This window comes from Leptonychotes weddellii, chromosome 5, assembly GCF_054177405.1.
Source record: "Leptonychotes weddellii isolate Sample4059 chromosome 5, ASM5417740v2, whole genome shotgun sequence".
Classification (NCBI taxonomy): Eukaryota; Metazoa; Chordata; class Mammalia; order Carnivora; family Phocidae; genus Leptonychotes; species Leptonychotes weddellii.
This window is the reverse complement of record NC_138373.1, coordinates 19,146,411-19,166,247: the sequence shown is the minus strand read 5'-3', so window position 1 is coordinate 19,166,247 and position 19,837 is coordinate 19,146,411. Positions and strand designations below refer to the sequence as shown.

The following is a 19,837-nucleotide window of genomic DNA, read 5'->3' as shown; positions in this document are numbered from 1 at the left end:
TCTGTAGTCCCTGAGGGTGCCTGGCTTCTGGGCTCTGGGTGCGTCTTTGCTCCAGAAGCCCCAGGCTGCCGAGACTTGGCCAGTCTTTTCTGTCGTTGAGGCCGGCCTCAGCCACGGGCCCACCCCTTGGCTGGTGGCCTCAGCTCCCGGCTGGGCATGGCTCCCTGGCCCTGGAGGCTGGCGGGTAGTAGGGCAGGAAGAGGCTCTCGGAAGCACAGTGCCTCATGGCGCCGTGTGTGTGGACCAGCAGTCGCGGGAAGCGGGCTGTGAAGTACTGGACGAAGCTGTCGGGGACGTGGCCGAGCACCTGCCGGACTTCCATCGGGAGCTCCCTGTAGTGGTGTTTCTGGAGGGAGGTAGAGAGAGAGCCCCCGCTCAAGCCGTGACCGGGCTGCCCCATGACCGGGCTGCCCCGTGATCCAGGCCCCGTGCAAACCCTAGGGCACACCTTGTTCCTCATAGCACGGAGCAGGTCTCGAACTGACGTCCCCTTATACGTCCGGAACCGTCTCAGATCTGTGGGCAAGAAACTCCTTGGCAAGGCTGCCTCTGCTGGATTCCCCTCCGTCCGGCGGACCCACCCCAAGGCTGGCCTCTACCTGTCTGCAGCGGCACAGAGATGTGCTTGTGCCAGTCGCCCCGGACCACCGCGGAGCCCCCCGCCTCCAGCGCTGTCACCAGGGCCCCTTGCTCAGACTCCTTCTCCAGCCAGTCACTGACGTCCTAGGACCCCACAGAGCTCTTGAGCCTCATGAGCAGTTTCAGAGGCCACAAGGCCCAGAAGTGCCGTATGGCTTGGGGGAGCCAAACGGCAAAAGCTTCTTGGTTTAGGACAAGGATTGTTGCCCCCCAAGTACAGCTTCCCAGTGCCATGTCTCCACGTTACCTGCCAGGTCTTCATCAACCTGTGAGGTAAGTACTGTTGTCCCCATTTTACAGATGAGCAAACAGACTCAGAGGCACCAAGTCCCTTGCTCAAGGTCACACAAGTGGGATGGGCTATCTGGGCACCGTTGTAACATGAAGCGACAACTAGGGTTGAATGGCATGGGGCGTGTGTCACCCGGGGGTGGGGTGGGGGCGGGGTGGAGGCTGGGGCTGGGAAATCTGGTAGTGAGCAGAACGTGGAGGGCCAGCCCGGCAATGTCTAGGCGTCTAGGCCAGAGCTTGGTTCAGAGAAGGAGCTGGGCTTTCTGGAACAGAGAGACAAGTCTCTCCCCAGCCACTCTGGCTTCCCCTTATTACTCGGCGCCCAAACTTGGGACTTATTTAGGGCCATCCCCAAGATTTCCCTCTGACCTGGAAGAACTGGAGCTGCTTTGCTCTGCTCCAGAAGAAGGGGTGGGCTAGCACCTGGTGAGCCGAGGGGCGGGCCTGCGACAGGGGGCTCAGCATGGCTTCCACCAGGTTCCTGGCAACCACCTTGTCTGTAGGGGCAAACGGGAGGGATGGCTTCAGGCCCGCCGAGCCCCATGCCCTGCTTCCTCCCTTCTCTGCCAGGCCCTGTCCCCTCTCACCATGGGCCTCTTCCTCCAGGTGAGTCAGGCTGGGAGTCCCTGCAAGGATGTTTGCCTGGCGATAAAGACTTTCTCCAAACGGGTGGCTGCCGCCAGAAAGCACATAGTAGAACACACAGCCAGCAGAGAAGATGTCCACTGCTCTTGTCTGGGGGCCAGAGAGACCAACATAAGGAGGCAGTCCCTGCTTCCGGGAAGCCTGCCCGGGTCAATTCTCCTGTGGGCTGATACGGTAGCCAGGGCTTTGGTTCAGACTAGAACTCAAGGATGCTTCCTGAGCGCCATCTCCTCGACCTGAGACCTCCACCCCTCTGCACCACTGAAAGGGGCCCATGGTTTTCATCCAAAATCTTGGCCCTCCTGAGCTGCTAGTGCAGGTGTGCAAGCTGCATTCCTCCAGGCCTAGCAGGTAACAGAGGTGAGTGAGGCCGGCCGGGCTGGAGGGACTGAAGCGGCAGTGAGACCGTATGATCTCCAGGGGACTCTCCTGGGTGGCAGAGCTTTGATTTTCCAAGAGGATCCAGAAATCAAGGTTGCTATGTGAAATTTCCCAAAAGTTAAAATGCTGGCTACTAATTAAAATCTGTCCAATCTCATAACATCAGATCCTTTAGTCCTTGCGCCTCCGGGTGGCCACTTCCTGCTTTCTCTTGATTTAGGCATGGCTTTGCCTAGCGACTGACCTTTCCTATTACTCTCATCTGTGCACATGACTTCATCTTCCACCCACACACTGACAACTCAAATCCATAATCCTGGGGTCTCAGACTCAAGTGTCTCTGGGGGTCAGACCCTGCTCTGGGCTTCAACTATATTCGATCCTCTGGTGCTCCCTAAACCCTCTACATCCGTGATTCTCCCTGGCTACATATTAGAATCACCTGGAGCCCGGCTCTGGGCTAGTCTGGTCAGAATCACTGGATGTGGGGCCTGGGCATCTGACTCTCAAGTTTGCCAGTGATTCTGCAGCACAGTGCAGATTGAAAACCCTTTTCTAGGTCAGGATTTTGTAACCCTGGTACTATTGACATTTGGGGCCGGATTATTGTCATGGGGGGCTGTCCTGTGCGTTGTAGGATGTTTAGCAGCATCCCAGGCCTCTACCCACCAGATGCCGGTTGCAAACCCCGATTCCCCTGCTAGCTGTGACGACCAAAAATGTCTCTAGACAGTGCCCAGTGTCCCCTGGGCAGTGTAATAGTCCCAGGTTGAGAGCCACTGCTCTAGGTAAGAAGGGATGAACTATGCCACTTTAAAGATGAAGAAACAGGCTTGGCCACAGCAGGAGAGGCACTGGGCCAGGGAAGGACTCACAGGACTGTCAGAGGGCAGGAGCTGTAGGAGCTCGGGCGCCATCCAGCCTTCCGTGCCGGGGATGCCCGAGCAGAGGCTGAAGCTGCAGCGGCCAGCAGGCAGCTTCTTGCAGAGGCCGAAGTCTGAGAGCACCACCCTGCCTCGGCCGTCAGGGCCATCAGGTCCCGCGATAAGGACGTTGGCTGGCTTCAGGTCCCGGTGCACTGAGAGCAGAGCAGAGCTGAGTGCAGCGGTGGGGAATGGGGAAGGCGGGGCTGGGGTGGGGGGGGAGTGGGGGCTGGAGCGGAGGGCGGGGCCGGATACTACCTATGTGTAAGGAATGCAGGTGCGCCAGGCCACACATCAGCTGCTGCAGCGCCATGGAGGGCTCCAGGCCCCAGCGCTCCAGCTCTGGGTTTTCCACGTACTGAAGAGGTGGGGGACAGTGTCACTGTGCAACCTGGGACCCCCACCACCACCCCACTGCCCCTCTGAGCTCTGGCTCACCTCTTGCAAGGAGGCCTGGCAGAGCTCCAGGGCTATATAGTGGAACTGGGGTGCCTGCTCGGTGCAAAAGTAGCGGAGCACATTGGGGTGCCTGTCTGACTCCTGCAGCAGCTGGACCTCCCTCCGGACCAGGCCGAAGCATTCACGGAGCAGCCGCTTCACAGCCACTGCCCGCCCCTCCAACTGGCCCCTGAGGGGGTGTGGTTCAGAGAGGGAAGACGATGGAAAAAGTTCCTTCCTGCACCCGCCTCGGCGAGCCTTTGAAGAATGGCCCCCCGAAGGACAGCGGCCCAAAGTGCCGTGAAAGCCACATCTCCAGCCCAGCTTCTGGCTACCTACTCACCGGAAAACGAACGTCCCGCCTGCCCCGCGGCCCAGCACATCCTTGGGGTTGAAGGAAATCTTGCCCACCACGGTAAGCTGTTCAGCTGAGGGGAGGGGGGCGGGCACAGTCTCAGGGAGCCTCTGCTCAGTCCAGACCCGCCACTGCCTCAACCTGTCTCTGGACTCCCACCCTCCATGCCCAGCCTGGGCCTGCCACTTCCTCTTTGTGTGTCCTTGGCAAGTGACTTAAACCCCTATGCCCTAGGCTTTCTCATCTGTAAAGTGGGACCCATGTTGATGATCCCACACAGCATCACTGTGGATTAAATGAATGTGTGGAAGGAGACAGATAATCCTGCTAGATTATCTTCCTTATGCTTCCTCTTCTGGCATTTTCTGCCCAGATTTCTTTCTTTACTTCCTCTGCCATTCTCCCCACCTCCATCTTTTATAATAAACCCTTTTCATTGATGAACTGGCTTCAAATAGGAAGGTGTGCTTGGCAGTGGACAGCATGGTGAGGGTGAGAGCAGTCCTAGGAAAGACCGCCCCCCTCCCCGAATGGGAGGGTGCAGCAATGGGCATTTGGATGCAAACCTGTTCCAGAGTTTGTTCTAGGGTAGCAGGAGCCCCTGGAATGCCTTGGTTTCCTATTAAGAAGGATGGGGTTGGCTCAGGCGGGCAGAGGTCGATAGACTTGGACAGTTACTGCTCTTCCCTTTGGGTAGCTTGTGAGACATCCCTCACAGTGACCCAGGCATGTCTGGCCAGGCTGTGCCCTGCTCAGCTCCGAGGGACACCATTCATACAGCTAAATGTACATGGTACCCCAAGAGTTGTGCAGTGCGATGGCCCCGAGAACGCTCTACTCAGGAAGGGCTGCCCACTTCAGTCTCTGCAATTAGCTCTAGGAAAAGCAAATGAGAATCCGCATCAAGACCAGTGAGAAAAGTACCAAGCTGCCCCTCAGCTTTGCTCTGGATTATTTTAGTAAAAATTCACTCTCATCTGTTGGCAAGATGCAGGCAGTAACCTAGATTTGTGTACCCTGGCCTCTCAGGAGTGGCTGGGCCCAGGGCCTGGAAGCACAGGTGGGAGTGGGCCCATTTCTGGCAGCTCAGAAGGCAGGGATAGAGTTGCTGGGCTCTGATGGACTCTGGTGGTGAGGGGTGAATGAAGGACAATGGCAAGAAGAAACACACGGTGCTTTGATGAGAGCCATCCTGGGAAAAGAGGGAGTCTGTCCTGTCTGGGGAAAGATCCAGCTCAAGTCTGAAGACCCCAGGAGATGAGCGTTTCAGGGTGCAGTGGGTATTATGTGGACCCACCCAGAGCCAGTAAAGTGACAAGCACTGCAATACCTCGGAGCTCAGGCACCTTCTCAGGTGCAGTGGGCACCTTCTAGAAGAGCCAGCCCCTCAGGAAGGGGGGCTTCTCTGTCTCAGCAGAGGCAGGGTGAACACAGAGTGAATGCTGGGAGCAGCACTGAAGTATCAGGCCAAGAGTGGGGCGGACTTTGGTCTGAGTTAAGGGGACAGTGGCATGAGGCAGTGGTTTGAGCGGAGACCAGGAGGGGCCAGTAACAGCTCATGCAAAGGACTGAGGTCAGTCTGGCCCAGAGCCAAAGGCAGGAGAAGTAGCCTGGACTGACCAATAAAAGCATGAGAAAGTTCCCCTGAGGCCTCCCACAGACACCAGGGAAGCTTGAAAGGGCTAGTTGATAGGATCTAATTGACAAAAGAGAAATGTTTAAAAATAAAAAGTCCTAAAGAGAGAAACAAAAGAACAAAATGACACCTAGGTAATTTACTAGTTCTGTTACCAAATATGATGTTAAACTAACACAAATATTATTAACATCACCTAAGACTGATTTAATAATAATGACACTGGTAACGTCTCATAATGAGGTGATACAATGAGGTGGGTGTTGTTATTCCCATTTGACAGATGAGAAAAATCGAAGCTCAGAGGAGGAAGGAAACCTGTCAAAGTGAACAGCTAGTGAAGTTAGATCTGTACCCAGTTCTGTCTGCACCCAAGAGTCCTTGAAAGTAATGATAAACAATGATGGCAGACATTTCTAGAGTGCTTAACTCCATAGGAAGCTGTAAATCCTCTTATTAACTCAGGCTTAAGCACCGTACTGTACTATAGTGACTTCTAATAAACCAACTTTGAAGCTAAACCTGCTCACTCTTTTCTCTGTCCCTGCCTGACTCTGTCTTTCTTTTTCACTTAAGCTCACCTTCTGGGTCTTCAACTGGCTGGGCTTGCTCTGAGGGGCTTGGAAGGCTCTTCTGGCCCTGGGGGGTGGCCCCTGACGGTAGGGGCTGAGCATTCTGTGAGATGTGAGGAGGATCTGCAGGTGCCAAGAGGGTCTGCTGCTGCTTCTCCACCAGCTGCCTCTGTTGCTGAAATACAGGGCCCAAGAGGGCTCAGCCCTGGCCAGGTCCTGCCCCATGAGGGGCCCAGCAGTGGTGCCTGAGACAGCCTGGCACTGGACCATGAACATACAGAACACAGTAGCAGGGGCTCGGGGAGCTGCTGGGAGAACAGCAGGCAGCAGAATCAGAGCTGGGTGAGGGAGAGAGCTGCTGAGTGGTCTTGGAGAGGAGGGGCAGTGTCCCCCCAAGGAAGACCCTAAGATGGACCTGAGGTCAGGGGCCATAGGCTTACCTGCCTCATTAGGAAGATAATCCACCCTCCCAGGAGGACAGCAGTGAGGCTAGCTACCAACAGGTCTTGGGGTCCCAGCCCTGGATATAAGTCCGGGGTTTTCTCTTCTGGATGCAGCTCCAGGTTCCAAGGTTTCTCATGGCTCAGGCTCAGGAGCTGAGAACAAAGGAACTTTCACTCTTAGCACACTGTGGAACCCCTAACCCTTCTCCATCACCCAGTACAAGGCTGCTGGGCTTAGCTAAAGGGGCAGTGAATGATTAGTCCACATGGTGGGAAACACGGTGTTCTCCGTGGTGCTGAAATATCATGGTGTCCCAGGAGTGTGGTCTTGCAAACCTAGCTGATGACCAGCATCTCTTGAGGGGGGAAGGGGTGGGGTGGCATCACTAAAAAATACAGATACTCTTGGGAAATCAGCAAAAAATTCAGATATCCATCTCCAGTTCAGTGGGGCCTGAGTGGGCTCCCAGGTGACTCTGATGAGCAACCAGATTTGAGAATTACTGCTTCGGGTCAGGGCTGGGTTTTTTTTGTTTTGTTTTGTTTTGTTTGTTTTTTAAAGATTTAGTTATTTATTTGAAAGAGAAAGAGAGTGGAGGGGGTGGGTAGGGGCAGGGGGAGACGGAGCAAGTCATGGCTGTTCTAACCTTGAACCACTAGTGATTCTTGCCCAACCCTCTCCCAGGAGAGCTTGCTTTTATAGTTTTTCTGTTTACATTTTCTAACCTGATAAATATTTTGTAATTTTTACACTGAAGAAGAATTAAAACTGTGATCCTATTTCACAATTTAGATAACAAATATCCTTTGACACATCTAATATGCTTCTGGCAATAACAACATATATGTATGTTTTTCTTCCAGGAAATTGTGTGATATCAATTGACCCACCCCCAGATGTTATTCCTAGAAGCCTGAGGGAAAGGTCCAACAGCTGCCCTCCCGACCTGCCAAGTCTCCTCCCCCCCTCCCCCCATGCCCTCTGCCCTTCTAGCACTGACCTCCAGGAAGAGGGCTGGGGCCTGTGTGTTCTCTGAGAGTCTGTTCTCAGCAGTCCCACTCTGTGGGGTGGGATGCACCCTCAGCATGGTGGTGTGCAGGACTGGGGGTGGCTCATGGTGTCCTAAGGAGCAGAGCAAACGTCAGCTGGCTGAAGGTGACCTCAGCCTTCCAGCTCAGAAGCGGGGCTCATGGGCCCTTCATCTACTCCAAATTTGAGCTAGAAGAATCTCACCGATGAGCAGCCACTGGCTAGGAAGGGCTACGCTGCCTGAGGGGTATCTGACAGCAGTGCTAGGTGAGCCCTCTCGCTCTCCTGAGACTTGGAGTGTCACTTCTTCTGTGGTGGGGCCATCCATGGGGGCCAGGGTCAGTCCACGAGGCTATGGCAGAAGATAGAGAGTCATGAGTGTGGGAGCTCCTCTCCTGCCCCATCCCCTCTTTCCAGCCCCTCAGAGTCCCCTTCTCACCACTAGGGCCACCCCTGTGTGAATCAGTGCTTTGGAAACATAGAATCCAGTTTCATCCTTCCCCACATACAGTGTCATCCTAGTGAGGGAGAAGAAAAAGGGGAGAAGGGTAAGTGATGGTGGTGGGTAGTTTCAGTTACCACTGGACCTGTGTCTTTGTATTGTCCCCTCCCACATTGACTCTGGGCTTAGCCATGTGACTTGCTTTGGAGAATGAGACAATAACAAATGTGACATAAGCAGAGGATTGAGAAGTGCTCGGCTAGCCTTCTGGGGCATGAGAGACCTCATTTGACACCTCCTAGGCCAAATAGTCCACCAACTATGATAGAGTTGAAAGAGGTCATCCTAGACTATCCAGACTCAGCCAAGCCACCAGACTGCCCGGATCAGAAAACCACCCAGCTGACCCACAGAATCTTGAAAAATAACAAGTGTTCATTGTTTTTAAGCTCTAAGTTTTGGGAGTGCTTTGTTAGGCAGCAAAAGCTAACGGATGCAAACAAACTCTAGAGTCATGATTTCTAAATCTGTGTCTAGCCCAAACCTCTTTCAAGAGCTCAGTTTTCTAAATCTGAACTTGTCACTTCATTCCTTAACTCCTCTTCCTCATCCCCTTCCTCCTCTAGTGCTCCCTACCTCTGCAAACGACAGCACCCATGTGCTTCTAGAAACCTGAGCACTTGCTCACAAACCTTGATTCCTTGCCCACAATCACCAAACTCCCTGATCACCAAATTCTTTCTGTTTTTCCCTCTTCATATCTCTTACTTTCCACTTATTTCCATTTCTAACATTTCCACCCTAGTCCAAAGGGTCTTCATCTCATGCCTGAACTAATGCAGTATTCTGTGCGTGGGCACTTCCTCGCTATACCACTCTATGATATTCTCCACACTGCAGCCAGGGTTGTTCTTTCTAAAATGAAAAGATAATCAAATCACTTCTTTGCTTAAAACCCTCCAATGACTTTTCCTTAGCCTTAGGAGAAAATGTCCAAACCATTTCGATGATCCTACAAGATTCCTGCTTACCACTCTCAGACCTTATTCCCTGTTCAAATCTGTGCTCCAGCCTTATTTAATTTCTGTTCCCTGGCTGCCATGTTCTCTCTCTCTTGCTTCCTATTCATCCTTCAGGTTTCAATTTAGATGTCCTTTCCTCCAGGAAGCTTCCCATGACTGCCTCCTGCCCTCAGTCTCAATTTAGGTGCCCTTCCTATACATTCCCATCAAAAATATATACTTCCCTTTTATCATTCTCTATCATACCCTATTATAATTGCCCTCTTACACTCTTGTCTCCCCCACTAGACTCCAAGATCTCTGTAGGTAGGAACACGGGCTGTATTATTGTACTTCCAGAGCCTGACAGGCGGCTGGTACACAGTAAGTGCTCAATTAATATTTGTGTAATGAATTGAATGAATGGATAATCCCTGATTTTCCCATTCTGTCTCTTTGTTCCCTAAGATGGGGACTCTAGAGCATTCAGTACTGTTAAGGAAGGGTAAGAGTTCGTCTTTAACAGTCAATAAGGCACAGCACCTGCCAAGCAGAACAAGCACCATCCACCCGTACACTGGAGTGGAGACCCAGAGGTCCCCTGTATGCCATATTTTACCCTAGAGTTGCCGAACAGCAGGGCTATCCAAAAGGTCCTGGGGGCACTGCAGGGGGCAGGAGGTGCTAGGCACTGGGCATTTGCCAATCAGTTTGGCAAATAACCAGTTTGAAATATTTTGGCCCCTTGTTCAGCTGTATTGGTGTGTCATGCTTGAACATCACATCCACCCAGACGGCTCCTCCCCAGTTCCCAGGGATGGGCACCTACAGAAGCTGAGTATCCAAGGCAGAGAAGTCGGTAGCTGTGTCCTGGGGACCTGAGGCAGGCAGTCGGATGTGGCCCCAGCGGAGGGCAAGGAAATGCAGGGTGTCCCGAGCCAGCGTGAGATGGGGTAGCTGGCGCAGGCTGTCCTGGTGCCAAGTGTAGACCCCCATCACTGGCATGCCCAAGTCCTGTGTCCACAGCACCACCCCGCTTCCCGGGTCCACGGTGAGCAGCAGGCCCATCCCGCAGGATGCCAGGTGGCTCATGTCTGAGAAAGATGGATGGGGAGGTGTGGGCAAGGAGCTCTGACCTGAGGCATCTCAGCATCTTGGGGGGTGGGGGGAGCTGCTCGGAGGGTAGATCATCAGGGGGGCCACTCAGGTGTGTGGGGGTCAGGTGAGATCCCCTGAAGGGTTAGGAGAACATGGGAAGCTCAGACAGAGTGCACCAGGTTACTTTGATCTGTCAGGGGATCAATCAGGGTCAACCCAGGAGCTGTGTAGGATGTGGGGGTCAGTCAGGGTCATCCAGAGGTGACTTAGGTGTGTGACTCAGTCCAGGTCACTTGAGAGAGGTCACTTAGGATGTGGGGTAGTTAGCCGTGGTCTGATTGATGTCACCCAGGAGAAGTCAATCAGGGTGGCCTGGAGGCATGTGGGTCACTTGGGAGTCATGTAGAGTGTGAAGAGGGTGAGTCAAGGGTCCTGGGGGTGTCGGCTGTGATGTGTCAGGGTTACTTGCATGGGTTCTCATGCAAAACGATGAAGTCAGGGTACGAGGGGTGGCTTAGGGGCCCCTGTAAGGTCATTCAGGCAGTTGGGTGGGACGGTCATAATATCAAGGGGGTGGTCAGAATTACCTGGGGGAGGTTAATCTTGGGGGAGGCCACTTAGGGTCATCTCTCAGGGGTCGTTCAACTTTGGGGGTCAGTTAGGACCTGTGAGGACCCATCAGAGTGTTCGAGGGTTGCTTGGGGTCACTAGGACAAGGGTTACCCGGCTCAGCTCCTTTGGAATATGGAGGAGTGAGGATGTTAAAGACGGCTTGGGGTAAAGGAGGGTCTGGCTGAGGGTTGAGGGGGTTCACTTAGGGTCATCCACCAAGGGTGTGTCATTCAGAACGTGGTGAGGCTTGCTCATGGATGCCACTCAGGATTCCCTGAGCTGGAGACCTTGCTCGAAGGCTGGAGCCAGGGAAAGGCGGCACTCACATTTCCCAGGCAAGCCTTCCATGGGGGGCGCTGAGTAGCGGCGGTAGGTGGTGTTCCAGCACAGGGCTGGGGCCTTGGGGTCATGCATGGTGACCGTGTACTCTGCAGATGGCCAGAAGCAGGGTTACCAGGGATGCCCGTGTGATACTCCTCCCACCCCCACGCCAGGGAGTGTCATTGGTACCCCCGTCCTGAAGCCCACAATCTGTGTCACAGTCTGTCTGGGTCGCTGCTGTCTCCTCAGCTCCTTGCCTAGTGCTCAGGGCAATGTTTGCAGACCGACAGATTGACTGGCCTGGATGCAAGTTGGAAACAATTGCAGGGAGCCACTGGGGCCTGACTCACGCGTTCGGCCGATGTAGAGGCGGGGGGTAGAGGGACCCTCTGTGGTCAATGTCATCTGCGTCTTTCCTGACTCAGGGTCCACCACAAACCAGGCATCCTGCTTCCGGCCTGTGGAGGTGGGAAGTGGGCCAGCCCTCGAGATGGCCTGGGATAGGGTGTGCTCCCTGCTGTCCTGTGCCCAGCTGGCCCCACCATGACGAGGTCCCTGTCCCTGCTGGACTTAGACCCGCAGGCTGGAGAGATGCTCACCCGTGTAGAAGACGCCATCAGAGCTGCGACACGGGGAGGCGTGAACCAGCTCGGGGATGGTGAAGGGCAGCCTCTGAGAAGGAACATTTCCAGGAAGGAGGAAGAGCAGAAAAACGCATACAACCTGCTCACTAGGTGCAATTAGTATCATTTTCATTTCCCAGAGAGGGTCAGTAACTCGGCTGTTGTCACACAGCTTGCTTCCGATGGCACAAAGTTCTAACAAACATTCCACCTCATTCCCTGTGACAAATCCAGAGTGTTGTTCAATACCCCCCTTGGAGTCCCGCTGTGGAAGACAAACACCTTCTCTCGCCCCGTGCATGCCCCTTTGTGCACTGGCCTTGCCCTGTCTCCGGTGCCCTTGTTGCTACCACGTGGACAAGCCCAGGCTCTCCTGATGAGGATGAGGGACGGCTGGCCTGGATGTCCCTCTCAGAAGCCCGCCAACCACCAACCAACTTTCAGAAAGACAGCCGTCCAGCTGACCAGCAGCTGAACACAGACTCTGGAGCAAGCTCAGCCAAGACCACCCAGCTGAGTCCAGCCTAAATTGGCATTCCACAAAATGGTGAGTTAAATCAACTGCTGGTGTTTTTAAGCCATTGAGTTTCAGGGTGACTATTTGGCAAAAGCTAACTGATGGAGGTTTCCCCCTTGAAGCCCCCAGTGTTCTGAAGAAGCCCTGTGATGCCCTCAGGGGCCTGTCTGCTCTGCAGACGGCTCAAACCACCACCCCACCACCTCCTTTCAACAGGTGCCTCAGGACAGCCTTCCCATAATGCGCTCCGAGCCCCCTGCAGGACCCTCAGATGCCAACCGTGCAGCCCCCTCCACGCTCCAGCTAACAGAAGCCTGGGCCCTCTCCCACCCCAAACACTGTAAGAAACACACCATTAATCCCTGTTGTTTCTGGGTCCCCAAGATGTACAGGCTGCCGTCAGCTGGGTCTGAGAGAAAGGCTGTCCTGTGGGGCAGAGGGGAACAGGGGGAGGGCTAGGCTCACACCCCCGGGGTTCATGGAGGCCCGGGTTCCCTCCGTCTGCCCGGCTAGTAGGAGCCCACCCTTGCGGGAGGCACCAGAAAGCTCCAGAGCCAATCTCTCCCCTTCCTTCCAAAACGCCCCCACCCCCACCCCACCCAACTCCCTCCAGACAACCCTGGCTTCCCATCTCCCAGACGCCCCCTCCTTCAAAGACCGCAGGTTCACTTACTCAGTGACATACATTGGCCCTTGGATGATGGGATCTGTGGGCACAGGGACATGGAGCGTGAGTAACCTCCTCCCAACTCCCCGCTGATAAGCCTAGCTCATCGTCATTGTGTGCTTAGTTGTGCCGGACACTGAGCCAAACATTCATCGTGCATGTAATTTAATCCTCCCAAGAACTCCGTGAAGTAGGGTCATCACCCTTGGCCCCATTTTACGGGGGTAAGGACATGGAGGCTCAGAGAGGTGAAGTGGCTTTCCCAAGGCCACCCAACTGGGAAGTGGTGCAGCTACCTGCAGACATCGGCTCATTGGATTCTAGATTCCAGGCTCTTATCTTCTACGTCACATGTCCAAGAAAGAACGAGGGATCGCCCCTTGCTCACCATCCTTCAGCGTCCACTTCAAGTCCCCTGTCTGCTTGCTCAGTGCGTGGAGACTTCCATCCAGGGTGGACACTAGCAGGAGGCTCTCTGGCCTGAGGGCCTGGACCTGAAGTGGGAAAAAAAGTCACCTCCTCCAAGGAGCCTGGGCCCATCCCTTGTCCTCATTCCATGCAGGGCTAGATGTGACTCCCCTTCTCGCAGAAGGGAACAGACAGAGGAAGCATGATTGGGGAAGCGGCTGGCTCCGCCTGTTGATCTCCTTGACCCTAGACAGGGGTGACAGTGGGAGCTGGGGGACTCTCTAAAGTCCCTCCTTTTCCCCTCCCCTCAATTCTTTCTGGTTTTCTAGAGAAGACTGAGGGCTTTACAAGAGGACTTCACAGCCTCCTAATGAGATTGGTGCTCTTGTCTCCAGCATTGTCCAAATGAGGGAGAGAGACTAAGGCTCACACAGGGTAGGTAATTAGCCTAAAACCACGCAGAATGGGAACCTGAACCACCATGTCTCTGATTCCAGCGCCTGGTCCCATACTCACTTGCCACGCTGTCTGACTCTCTTGGAGTGACCTCTTCTGCCTCCCCAGCCCAGCCCAGCTGATTTTGGTGCCAGGCTCCAGGGGTCCTCTGGACCAAGGCTCAGGGGCGGCCAAGGGAGGGAGGGCTGGAGCTGCCCTTACATCGGGCCCCTGCTGGGCTAACTCACCTGCTCTAGCCCCTCCTTGAGCAAACAGGGTGAGGCTGAGCACCCAGCAGGAACCCTGACATCCGGGTGGCCCAGCCACACCCCTGCAAAAACCACATCCTGCTCCAGGACCCTCAGGTTTGGAGCTGAGCCAATGGTTTTGGTGGCGAGTCAGAAAACTGCCTCCTAGCCCCTCTGTTTTCGCAGCGTGTTTTGTGGGCTGAGAAGAAGCTGCAGACGGGTTGCCCACAGTTGAGGTGGCTTGACCATCATCATGTCTACACATTTGTTTTTAAATAGCTACCCATTTTAAAAATTGGAAATACTTCCATTTTTAAAAATCGAGATTTACAATTTTTCTCATTTCTATTTTTTCTCATTTTTCTGGAAACAGCTGCTCTGGCCACCCTGGGCTCACATTCCTACTTGGCAACCATGGGTGGACCCAGAGCTGGATGCAGGGCAGGTGAATGGCATGGACTGCCAACCCTCCATGATCCCATTAGCTGTTCTGGGGGCTCCAGGCTGAACGAGTTGATTCTAGTCTGGGCGCCTTTGCCTTCTCCCTGCATTTCTGTAAAACTGGACTCTTAGCTCCTGGCAAGGCTGGATCCGATCCCCACACCCGCTACTTATTTATCCCAGAGGTTTTGAACCCAGGGTCCAGGCGTGGGTAGGGAGACTGGTGGTGAACCACCTGAATTTTCTCGACAGAGGACACTTAAGTGGACCCTATGTCCCCGCCGGGGATCCCAGGACTTTTAGGAGCCCTCCCCAGTCCAGACCCTTCTCTCCACCTGCGCCCCCACGCTGTAGGAGGGGGCGCCGTTCTGTGCCCTTCCACGCTGGCACATGTCTCCAGCTAGGTGTTCGTGGGGGCAACTGGCAACCCCCTAAACCTAGGAGGCTTTTCCTGGCCAGGGTCTAACTTGGGGCCCTCTGGACCGGAAGAGAGCAAGGCGCCCCCTGTGGCCGCGCCCCCTCCCCTAACCTCCCCCCGCCCCCGCCCCGCCCGGGGCCCAGACCTTGGAGGTCCCGCAGCCGCCCCACGTCTCACCTGTGGCCCTGGCGTCCTGAGCAGCGCCGCGAGCTGGAGCAGGAACCCGAGGCGGAGCGGGAGCCACGGGCCGCACCCCCGGGCCGCGCTTGCCATGGCCGGTCCCTCAGCGCCTCCCGGGGACAACAAAGCCCCAGCCTGGCCGGGAAGAGACTCCGCCCCGGGCTAGGCCACTTGGGCACGCAGAAGCCAGGGCGCAACCTCAGCCAATGTCCTGCTCCTTCCCTCCCTTCCCATCACACCCACACCCGCACCCCCAGTCATCCTACTGCAGAGCGCATGGGGAGGTTAGCGGCGGAGGCCATGCATGCAGACGTTCCCGCGTGCAAGCACTCTCCCAAGCGCTTTGCATCCATCCCCATTAGCTCCTTCAATTGGCCCAGCACTACTGAGGGAAAAACGGAGGCTCGGCGCTGGAATTCAAGTTCAGACGTCCGCCTTCAAGGCTTGTGCTCCTTGTTACTCTGCTAGGGGCCTCCTCCACTGAGAGACGGTGGAATATAGATGAACTGATTGACTCATTCATTCAATAAATATTTACCTACTATGCAGCCTGGGAGGCAGGCGAGATAAGGTGCCTGTCTTTGCAGAGCTTACAGACTCCCATGCCTTAGACACCGGGTGGTGCAGCATCCAGCACTCCTTGCTGTGGTGGTTGCAGTCCTTGCTGCAGGCAGACCTCGCCCGCTTGCTTCAGGGAGGGCCTGCAGGGGTCCCATTAATTGTCACTTTTGGGCTCATTCATTTCTCTTCCTGGTGTAAAAATCACTACTGATCCGAGGATCATGCAGCTTGGCTCTGCCACGCTCTCTGCCTCCACCTCTCTGTCACCCCTGGCCTTCCTGGGCATGGCCCCACAGTCACTGAAGAGTTTTCTAGCTGGCCCAGAGCCTCCATCTCCACCCCAGATACGCCACCACTATTGATGTCTTCTGTGTCACCTGGCACTGCACACTGCCCTGGGCCCATGCTGCAACCAGCTCTCGATTACCTACGCTCGCCCAAGTAACCCCAGCTAAATCTTGCCTGGCTGGCACCCCCATCCCTCTGCTGCTCCAAGGATGGGCTGCTGAGAGCTCACAGGTGCCTCTGTGCTTTCTCCACAGAATTGCCCTTGGCTGACTGAAGCATCCTGTGCCCCCTCCCTGTGACTGACTGACATGGGAGAACAGAAGACTGGCCCCTTTGCCTCAGGCTGGAACCAACTCTGAGGTACAATTTGGGCTAAGGAGGTCCCTGTCCTCTGCTCACTCCCCTTCTCTTGGAGAGTTCTTCCCATCACTTGAGCCAGAACCCCTGCCTCAGGCTCTGTTTTTAAGAACCTACCTGATCTGAGGCACCCTGTCATCACGTTTTCATCAAACGTAGCCTTAGAACACCCAACAGCCTCATGGTGAGAAGGCTCACAAAGTCTTTGGTTTACTTGGGTACTCCTTCATGCTTGGATTTTCCAATACTCCCAATTGGCAAGGCGGTCCTAACTTCCTAACAAAAGTGATCGCTGGTCACTCTAGAAACCAGCCCAAGCTACTGGGGGTGTGAATGAACCCTCCTTTATGCTTTATATTTTGTACACTGTACATTTGCTTTGGAATGTACATTGCGTTTTTTCATTATGCTTGGATTCATAGTCATGTCTTATGCAAATCCATTTGATTTGCATAGACAACCTACAAATGAACTCGAATAAACCATTTCGTGTGTGTGATGATATGAATAATACACATTGTAGAGACTTTGTAAAATTCAGGAAAATATAAATAGGAAGAAAAAAAAAATCATTCATGTCTCTATGTCCTGGAAACAGAGTACCTCTGTTAACATTCTTAGTTCCTCCCGTGTTGTTTTTTCCCTACGCCTATGTGTTTTAGGGGGCTACTATGTTCAAATATTAATGATGTTTTTCCCCCTTCAGAGCTTTTTCCCCTGATAGCCTTCTCTTCAGGTGAGGCTGCTCTAAATTTATTGCCTCCTAGAAGGAAGGAGGAAGGAGAAAGAGAGAAAACAAAGCTTCTTTTAGTTTTTTGTTTTTGAACACCTCAGGGCAGGACCCTAGACCTGAGAGAATAAATAATGAGAGTGGAAAAGTGGAAAAGTCGCTCCCCAGGCTCGGAGAGGAAGGAAAATAAGGAGGAGCAGGGAGTGGGAAGATGCTAGAACTTCCTCACCCAAAGATGGGACCCCACCTCGCTGTGTGGGATCAAGAGCAGAGGGGATTTGTGTCTGGCTTCAGGGCACAGCCTGGAGAAACAGTGAGCCCCAGAGACACCATATGCTGTGTCTGGGCAGAGAGGGGTGTTGGGGAGGCTCCCAATGTCTAGTGTGATGTGGAGGTGGGGGAATGTTTTCCAGATGCCTGAGGAGGAGTGGGAGAGAGGGAGTGGGGAGAGAGAGAGACTCTTTAGAAAGAGGAACAGGGGTGCTTGGGCATCTGCCTTTTGCTCAGGTCGTGATCCTAGGGTCTCTGCTCAGCAGGGAGTCTGCTTCTCCCTCTGCCTCTGCCCCTCTCCCTGCTTGTGTTCTCTCTCTCTCTCTCTAATGAATAAATAAAAAATCTTAAAAAAAAAAAGAAAGAGGAACAATGCAGCAGAGACTAGTAAGGACAAGAGAGAAGACCCAGTGGCAGAGACAAGACCCCATGGCATCTCAAGAGATGCCCAGCTGGGATGGATGATGATGATGACAAGGACTCAGTGCCCTCTTGCCTCCTGGCATTATGTAAACTCCATGGAACTTAAACCCACCCTGGAGAAAAGCCAGGAGAAACCAGATGGGGCTGAATTTCTTCCACCTGGCGCAAAGGGAGCTTAAAATAAAAAGTTAAATAGAGTTGTATAGAAATAAAGTTACATTTCTTTTTTTTTTTTTTAAAGATTGTATTTATTTTGACAGAGAGAAAGACAGCAAGAGAGGGAACACAAGCAGGGGGAGTGGGAGAGGGAGAAGCAGGCTTCCCGCTGAGCAGGCAGCCTGATGTGGGGCTCGATCCCAGGACCCTGGGATCATGACCTGAGCCGAAGGCAGACGCTTAACGCCTGAGCCACCCAAGTGCCCCTAAAGTTACATTTCTTCTCCATTCCTCAATTTGTGCTCTTAAGTGCTCTGCTCCTAGACAAATATACATAAACCAATAGCCTTCCTCCATTTTAGCAAAAGAGTGGAGAAAGCAGAAACAGTAATGGGAAAAACACTCTGAGCATGATAGCAATAAAAAGAAAATGCTTAGGAATTAATTTAACTAGAAAGGCACAGGACCTCTATGAGGAAAACTATAAAGTTTTATGAAGGATATAAAACAAAATGTGAACAAATGGAAAGATGTGACCCTGTGTGGGAAGATTTAATGTAATTAAAATGTCAATTTTCTCCAAATTAGTTCTAAGTATAATGAAATTCGATTAACCCAGGGTTTTTAAACTTGGCTAACATAAAGATCATATGCAGGAATAAATGTCTGAGGATAGTCGAGAAAAGTGTGAAAATGAAGAATAGTGGGAAGGGTGCTTATGTTACCAGATATCAGAATACACCATAAAACTATAATATCAGTATCATTTCCACATGGGAATTGACAAATAGATAAATATATCGGTTGGACCAAATAGAGAATCCATAAATATATATCAGTATATGTAAGAATTTAATAAATGACAAACATGATACTTTAATTCAATGGGAAATTTATTTTTTTAAGATTTTATTTATTTATTTGACACAGAGGGAGAGAAAGCGCACAAGCAGGAAGAGAGGCAGAGGGAGAGGTAGAAGCAGGCTCCCTGCCAAGCAGGGAACCCGACATGGTGCTCGATCCCAGGACCCCATGCTCGATCCCAGGACCCCGAGATCATGACCTGATCTGAAGACAGATGCTTAATGGACTGAGCCACCCAGGTGCCCCTCAATGGGAAATTTAATAAGTGCCTTGGCATTATTATCCATCAGGAAGAAAGTAAATCTTTCTGTCTCTCTTTCTTCCTCTCTCTCTTTTTCTGCCTCTTGTATTTGCATTTTTAAAAACTCAAGTATAGTTGACACAATGTTACAATAGTCTTAGGTGTGTCATCCAGTGATTCAACATCTCTGTACCTCCTGCTGTGCTCACTGCAAAGGGAGCTACCATCTGTTACCTTTCTCTCTTTCTTTAAATTGATTTGATTTTTCAGAGCCAATTTAGATTCATAGCAAAACTGAGTGGAAAGTCCAGAGATTTCCTATATATCCTCTGCCCCCACACATTCATAAGCTACCCCTATTATCAACGTCCCCCACTAGAGAGGTACTTTTGTGACAATCAATGAACCTACGCTGACATCACAAGGTCCACAGTTTACATTGGGGGGGTCCCTCTTGGGTTGTACATTTTATGAGTTTGGACTAATGTATAATGGTATGTATCCACCATTAGAATATAATACAAAGTATCCTAAAAATCCTCTGTGTTCTGCCTATTCTTCCCTCCCTCCTCTTTTTTTTTTTTTTAAGATTTTATTTATTTATGAGAGAGAGAGAGAGCAGGGGGAAGAGCAGAGGGAGAGAGACAAGCAGACTCCACACTGAGCCTGGAGCCTGATGTGGGGCTTGATCTCAGGACCCTGAGATCATGACCTGAGCTGAAACCAAGAATCAGATACTTAACCAACTGGGCCACCCAGGTGCCCCCCACTCTCTCCTCTTTAATCCTTGGCAACCACTGATCTTTTCACTATCTCCATAGTTTTGCCTTTTCCAGAATGTCATATAGTTGGAATCATAGAGTGTGCAGCCTATTCAGGTGGCCCTCTTTATTTATTTATTTTTTTAAGATTTATTTATTTATTTATTTGACAGAGAGACACAGCGAGAGAGTGAATACAAGCAGGGGGAGTGGGAGAGGGAGAAGCAGTCTTCCCGCCAAGCAGGGAGCCCAATGCAGGGCTCAATCCCAGGATCCTGGGATCATGACCTGAGCCGAAGGCAGACGCTTAACGACTGAGCCACCCAGCCGCCCTATTTTATTTTATTTTTTTTAAGATTTATTTATTTAGGGGCGCCTGGGTGGCTCAGTTGGTTAAGCGACTGCCTTCGGCTCAGGTCATG

At 52.6% G+C, this 19,837-nt stretch overlaps 1 protein-coding gene and 1 long non-coding RNA gene across 3 annotated transcripts; one reads left to right on the top strand and one right to left on the bottom strand.

Moving 5' to 3' along the window:
• Positions 1–76: 76 nt before the first annotated feature.
• ERN2 (endoplasmic reticulum to nucleus signaling 2) lies at positions 77–15,438 on the bottom strand. Of its 2 annotated transcripts, XM_006730813.3 has the most exons (22): positions 14,762–15,436; positions 13,023–13,128; positions 12,641–12,674; positions 12,321–12,393; positions 11,427–11,499; positions 11,178–11,285; positions 10,833–10,934; positions 9,626–9,890; positions 7,793–7,871; positions 7,558–7,705; positions 7,325–7,446; positions 6,321–6,476; positions 5,890–6,055; positions 3,661–3,745; positions 3,318–3,507; positions 3,138–3,237; positions 2,832–3,034; positions 1,518–1,665; positions 1,300–1,427; positions 600–723; positions 449–516; positions 77–346 (listed from the first exon to the last, which is right to left on the bottom strand). In XM_006730813.3, the coding sequence occupies exons 1-22, from the start codon at positions 14,855–14,857 to the stop codon at positions 140–142; spliced, it is 2,781 nt and encodes a 926-aa protein (XP_006730876.2). In that variant the 5' UTR covers positions 14,858–15,436; the 3' UTR covers positions 77–139. The 2 variants fall into 2 exon arrangements, with proteins under 2 accessions (XP_006730876.2, XP_081675958.1); XM_081819832.1 differs by having other exon boundaries at positions 94–516; positions 14,762–15,438.
• Positions 1,621–7,337, top strand: LOC145721559 (uncharacterized). Its single transcript, XR_014145306.1, has 3 exons — positions 1,621–1,935; positions 3,426–3,732; positions 7,188–7,337. It is a non-coding gene; the product is annotated as an uncharacterized LOC145721559 (long non-coding RNA).
• Positions 15,439–19,837: the final 4,399 nt, after the last annotated feature.

Coding starts and splice junctions, on each gene's coding strand:
- ERN2 (XM_081819832.1), bottom strand. CDS start 14,857: ATGGCAAGCGCGGCCCGGGGGTGCGGCCCGTGGCTCCCGCTCCGCCTC. Junction 11,286..11,426: donor TGATGGCGTCTTCTACACGG/GTGAGCATCTCT, acceptor CCACCTCCACAG/GCCGGAAGCAGGATGCCTGG. Junction 1,428..1,517: donor CCTGGAGGAAGAGGCCCATG/GTGAGAGGGGAC, acceptor TTGCCCCTACAG/ACAAGGTGGTTGCCAGGAAC.